We start from the raw sequence: 13,920 nt of genomic DNA on the forward strand, positions 1-13,920 counted from the left end.
AGACGTTCGTAGCCATGCGTGCCTTCTTATAGTCACAGATGTGTTAATTGTTCTCGCAGCCGTGTCCGCTGCGTCCATAGAGGAGCGTATCTGATTGTTAGATATGTTCTGTCCTTCCTCAACCACCTGCTTAGCCCTCTTTTGTAGTTCCTTGGGTAGATGCTCAATGAGGTGTTGCATCTCGTCCCAATGGGCTCTGTCATAGCGCGCAAGTAGTGCTTGAGAATTAGCGATGCGCCACTGGTTTGCAGCTTGTACTGCGACTCTCTTTCCGGCTGCATCGTACTTGCGGCTCTCTTTATCTGGGGGTGGTGCATCCCCAGATGTGTGGGAGTTGGCTCTCTTACGAGCTGCTCCTACTACGATGGAATCTGGTGGCAGCTGTGTGGTGATGAAAACAGGGTCTGTGGGAGGTGCCTTATATTTCTTTTCCACCCTCGGTGTTATTGCCCTGCTCTTGACCGGCTCCTTGAAGATTTCCTTTGCGTGCCGAAGCATTCCTGGTAGCATGGGCAGGCTTTGGTAGGAGCTGTGGGTGGAGGAGAGGGTGTTGAATAAGAAGTCATCCTCGACTGGTTCTGAGTGGAGGTTTACGTTGTGGAACTCTGCCGCTCTAGCCACCACTTGTGAATATGCTGTGCTGTCTTCTGGTGGTGAGGGCTTTGTAGGATACGCCTCTGGACTGTTGTCCGACACTGGGGCGTCGTATAAGTCCCAAGCGTCTTGGTCCTGGTCACCTTGGCTCACGGTGGTGTGAGCCGGGGAATGTGATGGAGTTTGTGCTGGTGAAACATTAGTTACAGGTGGAGGAGAGGGTGGCGGAGTTACCTTTTTCACCATTTTTGTTTGTGGTGCTTGGTCTGTCTGAAACTCCAGTCTCCTTTTTCTCCTAATAGGGGGAAGGGTGCTTATTTTCCCTGTTCCTTCCTGTATGAAAATACGTTTTTTGCGTATGGTCCACTTCGGTGGATTGCAATTCTTCCTCAAATCTATGCTTTCGCATCTGAGAGGACAGGGATTGCTCCTCTGAATAGGAGCCGGTAACTGGGTCGGTTGCGGGTTGTTTCGGCACCGAAACCCTGTCTGTATTCTTTTTCGGCTCCGAGGTGACCTTTTTCTTTTTTGGAGTCAAAACCTCTCGGTGTCGATCTTCCTCGGTGCCGCTGTCTCGGCGTCGAGCCGTTTCGGCACCGGTATCTCGGCGTCGATCTTTTTCAGCAGCACTTTCTCGGTCCCGAGCAGGCTGCGTGCTGGTGTCTCGACCGGAGTCGGACGATCTCGGCACTGTTTCGGCCTTTTTCGGTGCCGATGGTCGGTCACCGAATTTATGGGTCGAGCCATGGCCTGATGGCAGTGGCATCCCCTGGGCCTTTTCACTTCTTTTGTGTGTTGGCTTCGACGTCTTACTCACAGTTCTTTGATCGTCGAATTCCTCGGAGTCCGATTCGTGGATCGAGAAGGTTTCTTCTTCCTCTTGTTCCTCGAACTCCCGGTGTGCTGTCGGCGTGGACGCTATCTGAAGTCTTCTGGCTCGACGGTCACGGAGTGTCTTTCGGGACCGGAACGCACGACAGGCTTCACAAGTCTCTTCACTGTGCTCAGGCGAGAGGCACAGGTTACAGACCAAATGTTGGTCTGTATACGGGTATTTGTTGTGGCATTTGGGACAGAAACGGAACGGGGTCCGTTCCATCAGCGTTGTTCTACACGCGGTCGGGCCGACCAGGCCCCGACGGGGGATCGAAAACTACCCCGAAGGGCACCGGAGCTCTTCAATCTTCGATGCGGTGTCGATTCTATCTAAGCCGATCCCGAACGCAACAATACCGACGTAATCTTCCGATAGTTAGCTAACTTTCCGTTCCGAAACTCGTAGCGACAGGAATACGTCCGAACCCAATGGCGGAAAGAAAACAATCGAAGATGGAGTCGACGCCCATGCGCAATGGAGACAAAAGGAGGAGTCACTCGGTCCCGTGACTCGAAAGACTTCTTCGAAGAAAAACAACTTGTAACACTCCGACCCAACACCAGATGGCGGGCTATGCACAACATGTGTATCTACAGCGACAGGTGCCATCGAACCTTTCTTTATATTCTTTTCACAAACATCATATGTGTAAAATATCACACTGTCATTGTTATTGCAATTTTTCCACAGAAAACTGTCCAAAATGGTTAACAACCACTTCTAACTATGTCCTTTATCAATTGGTGGCAGGCTCCTAGATTGAGAACAATATGGGAAGGAGTGTGCATGACTGTGGTGAAGTCGGTGGCAGGGGAGGAGAAGGTGGAGAAGGGGATGGAGGTGAGAAATATAGGAGACAGCTTTGTGTCCGCCTTCAGTGTCAGCTCTGAATGGGTCTCTGAAGAGGGTTCTTCTCGGAAGGACTTACAAGGAGCTTCTCTGAGGACATCAGTAGGGATCATCTAGGTGAAAGAGTGAATAAAAAGAAGTTTTTGCCCCGTGTAGACATCCTCCTGCAGTAGCTGCAGTATCAGTGCCTCTGTTTCTTCGGATCAGGCTGTTAACAAAGCTTTCAGCGTCAGCAGGATCTTTGGCACCTGCTTTGGAGGTGCTTTTGGAGTTAACATATTGTGCGAGTGATAGTGCTTGATACCCTTAGGTGGAGATTTGGACCACTCCACAGCCTTCTCTAGGTGCCAACCAGAACCCAAAGCAGGCAAAAGCCTTGGAAGCAGCAGCCTCTTTTGTCCATGTTCATGTCCTTGGTTCAAGGACTTGTCATTTTTGGCACAACTTCCTCCTCTCCTGACTCAATCGAGGATGGTCTCTAAGCTCGGTTGAGCTACTGGGATTCCTGAAGAAGAAGGAATCAATCAATCATGGATTTGTAAAGGGCAGCTAATCACCCATAGGGTCTCAAGTCACGGAATGTAGTTGTGCTGCTCAGTCGAAGAGTCAGGTCTTGAGGTCCTTCCTGAACTGCTTCAGTGATGCGGTCTGTCTGAGCTTGAGGGGAAGTGTGTTCCACGCCCGGGCTGCTAGGTAGAAGAAGGATCTTCCTCCTGCTGTACTTATCCAGATCTTGGGGACGGCTGTAAGGGCCAGCTGGGAGGAGCGGAGACATCTGGTACATAGAAGGTGAGTCTGTGGTTGAGGTATGCCGGTCTTATGTTGTGCAGTGCCTTGAAGGGATCTTATTCTCAAAAAAAGGCTGGAGTTATGGAGGATCCTTGTTGTTGCACATTGTAGTGTGCCCTGTGCCTCTCTCTCCTACAAGCAGAAGATGAGGCAGGAGGCGTTTTGGTTGGTGCAAGAGGCACAAATTGCAGACATTGTGGTGATAAGACCAGGAATACTTTGAAGTGCAGGGGCAATGTGTGAAGGGTGTCAGTTACATAACTGCATTCCAATCTGCATTATCTGGTGTTGAGGAAGCACACAGGGTCCTCAGAGGGCCCGTAAGGACCCTGGTGTATGAGCCACTGAGAGGTGGTCAGCGGTGCTTCGAAGGTGTCTGGTGAAGTAACCCGACAGTCATCAAAATGTCCATGTTGAAATTTAACCATATGGGCCTGAAAAATGTGTAAGAAACACAGTGAACTCTGAACCCTCTCCAAGTACATCTGAACCTGACAGCAGGAAAAAAAAAAACAATCAAGATGGAGTCGGTGCCGGGGCACATTCTGATCTAAGGGAGAAGGCAAAGCACATCTTGTGACTTAGGACTCCTTAAAAAAAAGCAAAAAAAAAACTTTTAAACACCTGAGCTCAATACTAGATGGCACGATTATTTAAGACTTGTGTATCTACAATCACACATGCAATGAACACTTGGGGCCTGATTCACAAAGGGCACTCGTAGTCGTGGCGGGTCCTCCACAATGGGAAACTGCAGTATGGAGGTCCCACCACGAGTGCAGGATCCCTGCCTTGATTGAGAGGCTTCTGCCTCGACTGCAGAGGCCCTTTGTGAATCGGCCCTGTGAGTTCAGCTCCCGCATCTAGAGATGGAAAAGGGAATAGTAAGTTAAAGCACTTGAACAATATTACTACCAAAACAATTTGGGGTTCATGGAATACCATTTTACCTTTTCTGGAATATATGCCTGGAAATTTACTTCCTCTGTTGTGAACAAGAATATTTATAACTTTGTTCAACTGATACCATTTTTACCACAACTGCAAAGTCATTTTTGCCCCAGTAAAGATAATATTAAAGGTTTGAATTCTAACTCTAATCAAAGATAATATCATCATCACTCAACAGCTGATATTAAGAGACATGGAGAAGTACACAAGCATCAGTAAAACAACTTTCAACAATTAATAAAACTCCTTGCATGAATGGGAAAAAAACAACCGCTCAAAAGGCAATGAGAAGCATCCACATTGTAATAACTGGTACTCGATTAGAAGATTGTCAGAGAATTCAGTCTGGTATCATCAAAAAAAAGAAGAGTATAAAAAATGTGGTTAAAATCTACATCAATAGAAAAAAGACATGCAGCTATTGAGCTGGCATATCTTTCTTTAGTGCCACCTAAATGCACCTTTTTTTAAGGAGGGCGCTCTGACTGGACAAAGGATAAGAACCCTTTACTCGTTCAACACGTTCTTTTTCTCATACAGAGAGTCTTACGCAGGCTTCTGAGACTTGAGTAAGCCAAACTGCAGCTTTGAACAAACTGTCTGCAGCAAAAGATTAGAATTAAAAAAACAAAGACAATGGGACATGGGATAGCTTTTCTGTTAAAGATTTTTTTTTAGAGTTCAGTACCAAATTCGTCACAAAGGCATAACAGAGGTATTCATCAAATGATGGACTCAAAATAAAGGGAGAGAAAAAAACGAAGCATCTCAACGGCCATGAAACGATGCTCTTCATCAGGGATACTTACCTTCTTGGCGTCCTTCAGCTGGCGCTGAAGGTCGGCCTGCTGCTCTTGGATTTTGCTCTTCCATTCCTGAAGCTGCTCCAATTGTATTTTGTACTTCTCAAGCTCCTTCAGCTTTGCCTTATCCTCATTCCTCTTTATCTTCAGGGTTTCCAGTTTTTCTTCAAGGTCCTTCACCTGAGCTCGCAAACTCTCTTCCTCCTACAGAAAGAGAAATGCAGGTTATTCTGTAGTTGCTGTAAATGCTGAAAAATGTAAATAGCCATTTGTGGGTACGGTGAGCTAAGGCAATGCACTAAGGGCCATATGTATTAACACATTTTCTCATAGACATAGAATGGGTAAAAACCTTTGATACATCTGGCCCTTGATTACTGCTGCCTGCTCACCGCCATAACATGAAATCCACCCCAAAACTGCGATAATACACCATTAATGAATTACGCTAACCCTGAGTATAACTCAACTATCTCTCTCCAGTTCACACTTATCAGACCTTCTTCCAGGTTTTCCTAACTGTTCCACAGAAGCCACTATTAAATGTCACCAACAGTGTGGAAATATGATCTCATGAGAGAAATTACAAAGGTGGTTACTAAAGGGAGGCAACGAGAACAACACAGAAAAATAATGGGATTCATCTCCAGATCTTCTAACATTGTGTTCATCACTTTCAATATTTTGAGTTACTTTTTTTCGGCTTGGCTGTAGACAAAAGGATTGCAACCACTAAAGGTGAAGAAAATACCCACCCAAAGCAGAAAACATCTGAAGATCTCCTCTGACAAAACCTGGCATGGGCTATGGTACCAGTCAGTCGAATCAAGATTATTATGCATAAAGTTATTGCATAAATGAATCAAAAATAAAAGGCATTTAAAACACATCAGGTGTTACCAACTGATAAAACACAAATAAATTGGCAACAGAACACAGAGGTAGCAAAAACACAATTTCGGCCCATAATAAAATTGGAGAATAGGGTGCATTGATAAAACAGGTATTCGCTCACTTGTCAGTCAAAGGCAATCAGAGGAGGGACGTTTCCAAAACGTACCAGGAACTGAGTTAATCGGAAGTTAAGAACTGTATTGTAGAGATCAAGATAAGCAGGGATTGCATGATCAAATGTTACGTTAAATAAAAGCACACCATAAGAGCTCCCTCTGATCTTTTGACCGAGTTGGCATGATACAGACCAGATGAATCAAGTAATATTTTAAAAACCCACATAGTGTACAGTTTTTATTTCCACCTTTCTTGAGAAGCAATTGTTAATTATGGTTGAGCGAAGAAAAACGGCCAAACTGAAAGTGCATACATTTTTGTTTAAAAAAAATTGAGTATACTGAACTGAGGTACGGTTGGATTTTTAAAGATTTTACAACACTTAAAAAACATCCATGGGTGAAGTCATTTGAACAATGTCACCTTCTCTTGTATAAGAGAGTTTCCTCAACATGCTGTTCAGTTTTATTTCTTTTAGAAAGTGTGTTGCCTGTTCCAGTGAGATAGTGTATCTGAAGGGAATGCATTATGACCTCTCAATAGTATTTTGAGAACCATTTCCTATTTCAAACCATAGCATTCTATTAACAGATTTGTGTGTTTTTGATCTGAGTTTAGGATATTTTAGACCTGAAATCCTTGGTGTGGTATTCCACCACACGTTTTGCCTTCACTCCTTCTGTTTTGCTGAGTTCGAATTTGTTGGCATTAGGACTCTGTGCACTCTACCACTGCTCACCACTGCTCACCAGTGCTAATGTGCTTGTGCTCTCTCCCTAAAACATGATAACATCGGTTTACAGCCAATTGGCATATTTAATTCAGCTGCAAGTCCTAGTGAAAGGTACTACATATGTAGCCAGTGCCTGCAGATTAATTGTTACTAGTAGACCTGCAGCACTCATTGTACCACCCATTAAAAAAGTATTCTGTAGTGCAGATTTAAACTATCATTTTGATCTGGCAAGGTAACTTTTTGCCAGGCCTAATCTTTCCCTTTTAGTTTATACAAGGCACACATATGATAAGCTCTAAAGGTTCACGGGGCAGGTAGCAGTGTAGTGAAAATGAAGAACATGCATGCTTAAGTTTTACATGTCCCGGCACTGAAAAACTTTAGAGGTTTTTCACTGGCCTAGCTCTCCCACTAACACCAGGCTACCTTACTACATTTAATACATGATAACTCTGGATTGGCAGCAGATAGGGATATGCAGTTTACACTCAAATTAATTGTAATTTAAAAACCTCTTTAACCCCTTAACTGCTGCGGCTTCTTTTCACCCTAGTACTGAGCCGTTTTTTGGCTATTTGGGATACTTTGTGCTTAGGCCACCATAACTTTTTCCCACATAAGGAGTACACAACAAACTTGCACTCTCTTATCTCCATCATCATGGCGGTTTTACAGGTACCCGGGATTTGTGGATTCCCTCGGAGGAGACTAACAAGCAGCCAAAATATAGCTACAGAAAAAGGACTCCGCAAAAGCAGTTTTATCCCCTCCAAAAAATGGCATCAATGAAAGGTTTGTTCTGCTAAAGCCACAATCATTATCCCAGCCTTCGGGAACATGCAGACCAGTGTGCAAAAAATGATTTTTTTTGTGTTTTCACAGGTCTCCAGACAAAAACGGTACCTTACTTTTGCAAGTGACAGGAAAGGGAACAAAATATAGCATGGACACATCAAATTTTTCCAATGAAAACTAACCCTTTTTTGCAATGTGGCTAGATGTGGATTTTGGGCCCCAACTCATCAGACACCTAGGGAAACATAGAAAACCTACCTAGCAAACCTGCACATTAAAAAAAACTAGACACCCAGAGTGATCCAGAGTGCGGTGACTTGCATAGCTCTCACCAGAAGCCCTTGCAAACCTCAAACTTTTACAAAAAATGACACAGTTTTCCTGGCATTTCTGTGACATAAACTCCCGGAATCAGTGAATGACTGAAACTGCTCCATGTCGAGACTAGTCACTCAAAAAGTCAGAAAATGCTTCTACAACCTTTGCTGATGCTGTCACAGCAGGAAGCAGTGCACACCCCTCAGACATGAAGAATACAACAACCTCCAACAGAGGTTTCAATGAACCACAATGCCAAAGTTGGTGATGTGGAGGCACGACACCACAGTATACTGCTGCTGTGTTTTTTTTAGCTTCACACTATGGACAACATTAACTTAACATTCCTCAGAAGACAAACTTTGGACCTCACCCTGCTTCTGCCGTGCAGTGCGAGACAGAATTATACCTTATAACCAACTATGCTCTGGAGATGCTATGCCATGTGCTGCACAGTATATTGCATTCTCTCTCAACACCAGTGACATTATGCACATACTCAAGTACACCCATAAGAACTTCAGCACTAAATATAGGTATCAAACGGAGAAGCACAGCGAGGAACCAGACGATTGGGAAGCTGTATAATGAGGATGCATAGAGACAAGTTATGTTAAGAGTAGGCTCTACTTTGCTGCTTCTAATGTGTTTACACAGCCAGAGCATTCAGGTAGATCAACGCCCCCCTAGTGCACACTGAAACGATCAAGAACAAAGCAACAGTTGCTCAGCAGTGAACATGACATGTTCTGACTGGTGTTATTAGCTACAAACCACTCCAAAAAGTGGGAACCACAAGGAGGCTGCCATGGAAAGACACAGATGGAAGCCACTCAATTAACTTATGAGAATGGGGCTCCAGGGATCCAGAAAATTCCGAACACCCAGCATTCCCCTTACTTGTATGGCTGGGCTTAGCACACAACAGGAACAATCAAACCAATGTCAGTGGGAGTGCCCTGTGAGGACAACCTTTGACTCTGGTGTGATACATTCTTGTCATGGTCACTAGGCCCAGCCACACGAGCTGGGTAATGTTGTTATCGAGGCAAGAGGGTGGTGGGAATTTTCAGGATCTCTATGTATTCCGGACGTTTACAACACAGAAAGTGCAGCCATTCACCATGGCAAGTAGTACGATATTGGGATTCAGCCCTACTCTCCTGGCCCACATTTTAAAACAACACTCAGAAGAATCAATCGGGTGGGGTGGGAGGGGAAGCGGGCAGAAAGACTGGATTGTCCCTTTCTGGCTCTGCTGTTGGGGTTTGTGGATTCTTCCCAGACAGTGACACAAAGGGAACTAAGTGTGGGCACGATTGGCCATCCTGCCAGGATGGCTGGGGGAGAAGTATGCCCTCCCCCATTTGCACTTCAAAGGGCTTGCAATCAGCAAACACAAAGGAACCGGACACTTACCTTTTGTCACCCTCAACTTCTTCGAGCCCAGAAAGGGCAATGGAAAACCTTTCCAGAGACAGATGTGGGGGAGCCACTCAACTAACTAATGAGAATGAGGCACCTAAACATCTTTATCAACCATTTACAGAAATCAAACGTGCCCTTGAAAAGCAAGATGGCAAAGTACAGGCCATTTCTCCAGCCCTATCACTACTGATTACACTGCTCTTTGAGGAACAATAGAACATGGACCACAGCTCCTTGCAGGGCAGTGGAGCGTTCAGGCTGAAACAGATTTGCAATAAGAAGAAAGGGCATCAAGGAGGTGTACCACATTTCACAAGCATTCATGTAACAACAGCAATTGCACATGGCACAACTACAACTCTGCAAGTTTAACCACCGATCTACAGCTGCCAAAAGAAAAAAAACTGTTTTAAAATCATCAGGGTCTACTTCTGTGTTCTTTTGCAACAGGGTACAATTTAAAAACAAAATCTTCCCACCTATGGCTGGCGAAGTGATGTCAACTGCTTTTTGTGAAGACTTTAGATTTTGGCACAGGTTTTGGAATTATGGCAAGAAGCATAACAAGAAGTAGTAATGGTACCTGCCAACCCCTGCTGAAACAATTTATTGAGCATGACAATACCTGCAGGAGTGGAGAACTAACTTGGAAAGTTCTAGAATGTACTCTAAATGAAATAAGTGCGCAATGCTCAAAGCTAAGGTTGATTCTCAATAGCAGTCTCATATTTTTGTCATGTGATAAAGACCACTAGCGATTTTCTTTTGTTTATTAACATTACAGTGGTTGCATGAATCGCTAATATGGGGATAACGCCTGACTATTGTTAAGGGTGTGCTTTCCAGTTATGACATGAGCAGGGATCCTTCTATTTGCTTTTATTTAATTCTATTAAAAAAAAAAAAAAAAAAAAAAAAAGGACAAGTTTGCTGAGTACTCTGTAATGAACTGGAGACCGAATTAGCACTAGAAAAAGAGAACTGAAAAATGGATTTGGGTTTAATACCAAAAGGTTTTTTAGCTGCTTGTTCTTGAAAGGTTGTTCTTTTTATATATGGGTTTAAGATTAGGTATAATTTGTAAAATAGATTTGGCTGATTAAAACATTTTTCAACCTATTCTAAGTACGTATTAGTCAAGCTTTGTTTAACTTGCTCGAACAGGAAGAAAGGTTGTACTTCCGGGAAGCACCATATGGTGTGGAGTTTGGCAGGAAGAAAGACCCACAAGAATAAGTTCACTTACTAGATAAATATCATGACTCATCGGCAAGTCACTTAATTAATCATTGAGAATCTGAAGGGTTAATATTGGCAAGAATGCAAAAGAAGGCAACACATTTGAAGGATGAGACAATATTCAGATTGACGTTAAAATGGCTAAACTATTTAGGGATTTTCATATTTCCAAGTTTTATGAATGCATCAGAAGTCACTTTAAAATCCTGCTGAAAGAGACTAAAGTACTCTTAAATTCTTGGTGCCGTCATGCCTTGTCATATTTAGGGAGAATCATTTCACTCCAAATGGTGGACCTGTCCAAGCTATTATATACGTTTGAGATGACCCGGACACCCCCACCTCTCTAGAAGTGAAATCTAGCCCTTCCAGATAACTGCAACACTTAACTGGGGTAGAAAAAGTGTTCAAATGAACAAGTTTTGACTGTTTAGATTTAAGAAATCATTATTAAAGACTGATTTACAGACAATTGCGTGGCCCCACGCATAATACTAAATAAATCATCTAAACGCAATCGTTATCTAATATACTTCAACAGAAAGATAAACCACAAAATGCAATTCGTCATTATACCCAAAATAGATGGTGAAGGCATTTAAATACATATTTTATGTGCTAAGCTCGTTACATGTTCTTTTCTTACCTTTGTGGGCATTGGGCCAGGCGAAGGGCCCATCGGGGAAGCGAGTGGAGTTCTGATGACCGGAGCAGCCAGTGGAGTCTGAGCAGGGGTGCTTGGTTCGCTGCTGCTGATCTCGCCACATGACGCCGAGGCGGAACCGGAGGCTCCCGCAGTCCCACTCGAAGCTGCAGAGCTGGGGGTACGGGTAGGCTACAATGCAAGAAGGACATCAGAAACATGCACTTAATTTTCAATGCTATGAAAGCAGGAGGTATACATTCATTTGGCATGGACCACAACTGTGCCCCACCTAATGTTCCTAGAAAGAAAATTTACTAGCAGGTTTACTGGACTTGGTGCTGAAGAGTCCTTCTAGATGAGGAACGAAATAAAAAACAAAGGCAAATGTAATCATAAATCCTTTTCTTTAAATAGAACAAAAGTTAAAATGCATGTTTACAACATGTAGTATTATCATGTGATTGTTGAAAATAACAATACAGGAGACATACACTGCTTAGGAGTAATATTCACCATAAAAAAAAAGTTTGCCTATTTGTGTGGCAGCTCGCTCGTGTGCACACCACAATAAATTGCCTCAAACCTCCAATGTGTTTGAGGAAGATATTGCAACCAATGAAAAAAATCTTTTCAGGGCCTTCATTTTTGTCTGGAGAATGCCTCAAAAAATTCCTACATCTGACAATCTTCAGTTTCCAAACTGTAGGATGTGTAGGGCGTATTTAAGGGGATGATGACCAGGTTTGTTCCCCAGGTACAGTTCAATTCTACCTACATCACATCGCAAGACAACCTTGGTTGATACAACTTGAGGAGACAGACAGGAACGCTGGAGCTTGAAAAGAAGCACAAACATTGGGCAGCTCCAGAACAATACCAAGTTATCATTGCAGAAGAGCACTGGCTTTCATGCCGCCTGGTGTTAAAAATTGTTCTCGCAGTGCAGAGGTTGAGGCCATGGAAACTCTTGCCTTTAATCAAAGAGAAAAATAATCTGTTTAATGTTAGGAGGTTTTCATAATGAAGAAAGTTTATATGAAGCTAAATATGCTATCAAAAATGGCTTCAGGGTGTTGCACTCAAGAGTAATCTGTTCTTCAAAAATTCCCGAAGTAGATAAGTTTGCTAGGCATTTTAAACTTGAAAAACTCTTTTTCATCTGACAAAGATAGGCTAGAATATTTCCACAGCAGGCGGTTTTGAAATGCCATGTTCATAACGCCTAGCCGGTTTACTGAAGTCAAAACTACTCCCGCAATAAATTCAATTTGCAGTAAAATGACAAAAAATAAAAACAAGTGTCCCAGAAATGTTAAATGTAAAGCTGAGAGAAAGAACCAATTAGTTAAAGCAAGTATTCTACAAAAAACAAAATTAAAAGGAATGTATTTTGGTCAGCCTCTTACTATGGCAAAAGATTAGATAAGGTGACCAGCAACATAATGGCAATAGAAATACCAGGAACAGCTACGCCTGTGGGTAAAGTAAGTAAGTTAGACATATAAGAGGGATGTTAGCGGCAGAAAAATCAAGAAGTAGGAGCGATGAAGGACACAGAAGGCATTGTGTGAAACATGCAAGATGAATTGAAGAGAATAAAATAAAAATTACAATATTAGATAACTTAAAGGGGACCTTTGCACACCACCTGGAAATATTAATAAAAACCTCAAAAACACATTTTAACTGGTATCTTTGTTTCGCCGTTTTGATTAAAACATCACCTTAAGTAATCTAATTTTAAGGTTTGCATTGAATCCAGCATTGGATACACAGTGTCCTTTCTATACAAGTTATTTTATGTTCAAATGACTTTCTTGCCAAAACCATCTAGTTGATTGGTGTTTCACAAGCCGCACATGTGCATATGTCTGCCATCACCACCACCACCACCACCACCACCACGCTGCATTAGTCAGCCTGACATATAACCAAGCCAACGACCATTATGATTTGTTGTTGAAGAAATAAGTCTATGACAGACTTGCCCAACTGGCCCATTTACACCACTGTATCTATTTAGTTTTTTTAAACTAAAATATAAATGAATATAATTCAAACAAATCCTTAGATACTGGATCTACAATGCTAGGTTGGGTAAGGATTTAGTGAAGAAGGCAATGAGCAAAATCGAGAAAGGCGTAAAAAATGGGAGTGCCGCTGGCGAGGGCAGAAGGGTGGCTTGTTTGCTTTTATAACAAAGGAAGCAGGTTTGAATCTAATTTGTAGTCAGCTCTGTTTGAAAATAGAAATCAAGTTCTCAACCCTAATTTAAAGAGATCTGGATTGTTGTAGAATATTTGTGAGGAAAGCTGATAACAATTCCAACTTGAAGGCATACACAAGGTGAAGTAGACAGAAAAGTGCAGAGTGCAACTCCAGTGCTGGTACCTCAAAAATCCACAAAGCCTCCCGCCTCACTGGAAAACCCTATGCATGAAGCAAGCAAACATCACTAATTATGAGGAACCACACTGCCAAACACAGTACTAGGCATTCACAGGCTGGTCATAAATGTTCGCTACCATGGAAATATACTGGACAGGCAAGGCAAATGGCAAGACTGTATGTGGTGGAAAATAACCTTCATGCTGCGCAGGTGTCAGGCCAACAAAAGACACTGAAAGTGGACCAGGAAACATCCGAGAGGACATTGCAGCCTACGACAAAGGTTCGAATAATTATTGACCATTAAGAAGCATATCACAACAGAAAATATGAGGTTTCTTTGGAAGGATTAGATAGGGGACATCGCCACTGCCTTATACCAGATATCATTACTCGACAAATCATAATTGCAGATGGGTACACTTGAATCTTCTTATCACAAAATCATACAAAATGGAGTTAATGGTCCTTTACTCTTTTATTCCTACTCTCTCCC

The 13,920-nt window shown here is 42.8% G+C and overlaps 1 protein-coding gene across 11 annotated transcripts in view; it reads right to left on the reverse strand.

Moving 5' to 3' along the window:
- The window catches only part of DCTN1 (dynactin subunit 1), a 394,031-nt gene that overhangs the window by 125,156 nt on the left and 254,955 nt on the right, over nt 1-13,920 (reverse strand). For all 11 annotated transcript variants that reach the window (XM_069207920.1, XM_069207653.1, XM_069207629.1 and 8 more), the window contains 2 exons: nt 11,037-11,225; nt 4,870-5,067 (listed from right to left, as the gene is read on the reverse strand). In XM_069207920.1, coding sequence (XP_069064021.1) covers nt 4,870-5,067; nt 11,037-11,225 — 387 coding nt within the window. The remainder of the gene's footprint in view (nt 1-4,869; nt 5,068-11,036; nt 11,226-13,920) is intronic.

The sequence above is a fragment of the Pleurodeles waltl genome, chromosome 1_1, assembly GCF_031143425.1.
Source record: "Pleurodeles waltl isolate 20211129_DDA chromosome 1_1, aPleWal1.hap1.20221129, whole genome shotgun sequence".
Taxonomy (NCBI): Eukaryota; Metazoa; Chordata; class Amphibia; order Caudata; family Salamandridae; genus Pleurodeles; species Pleurodeles waltl.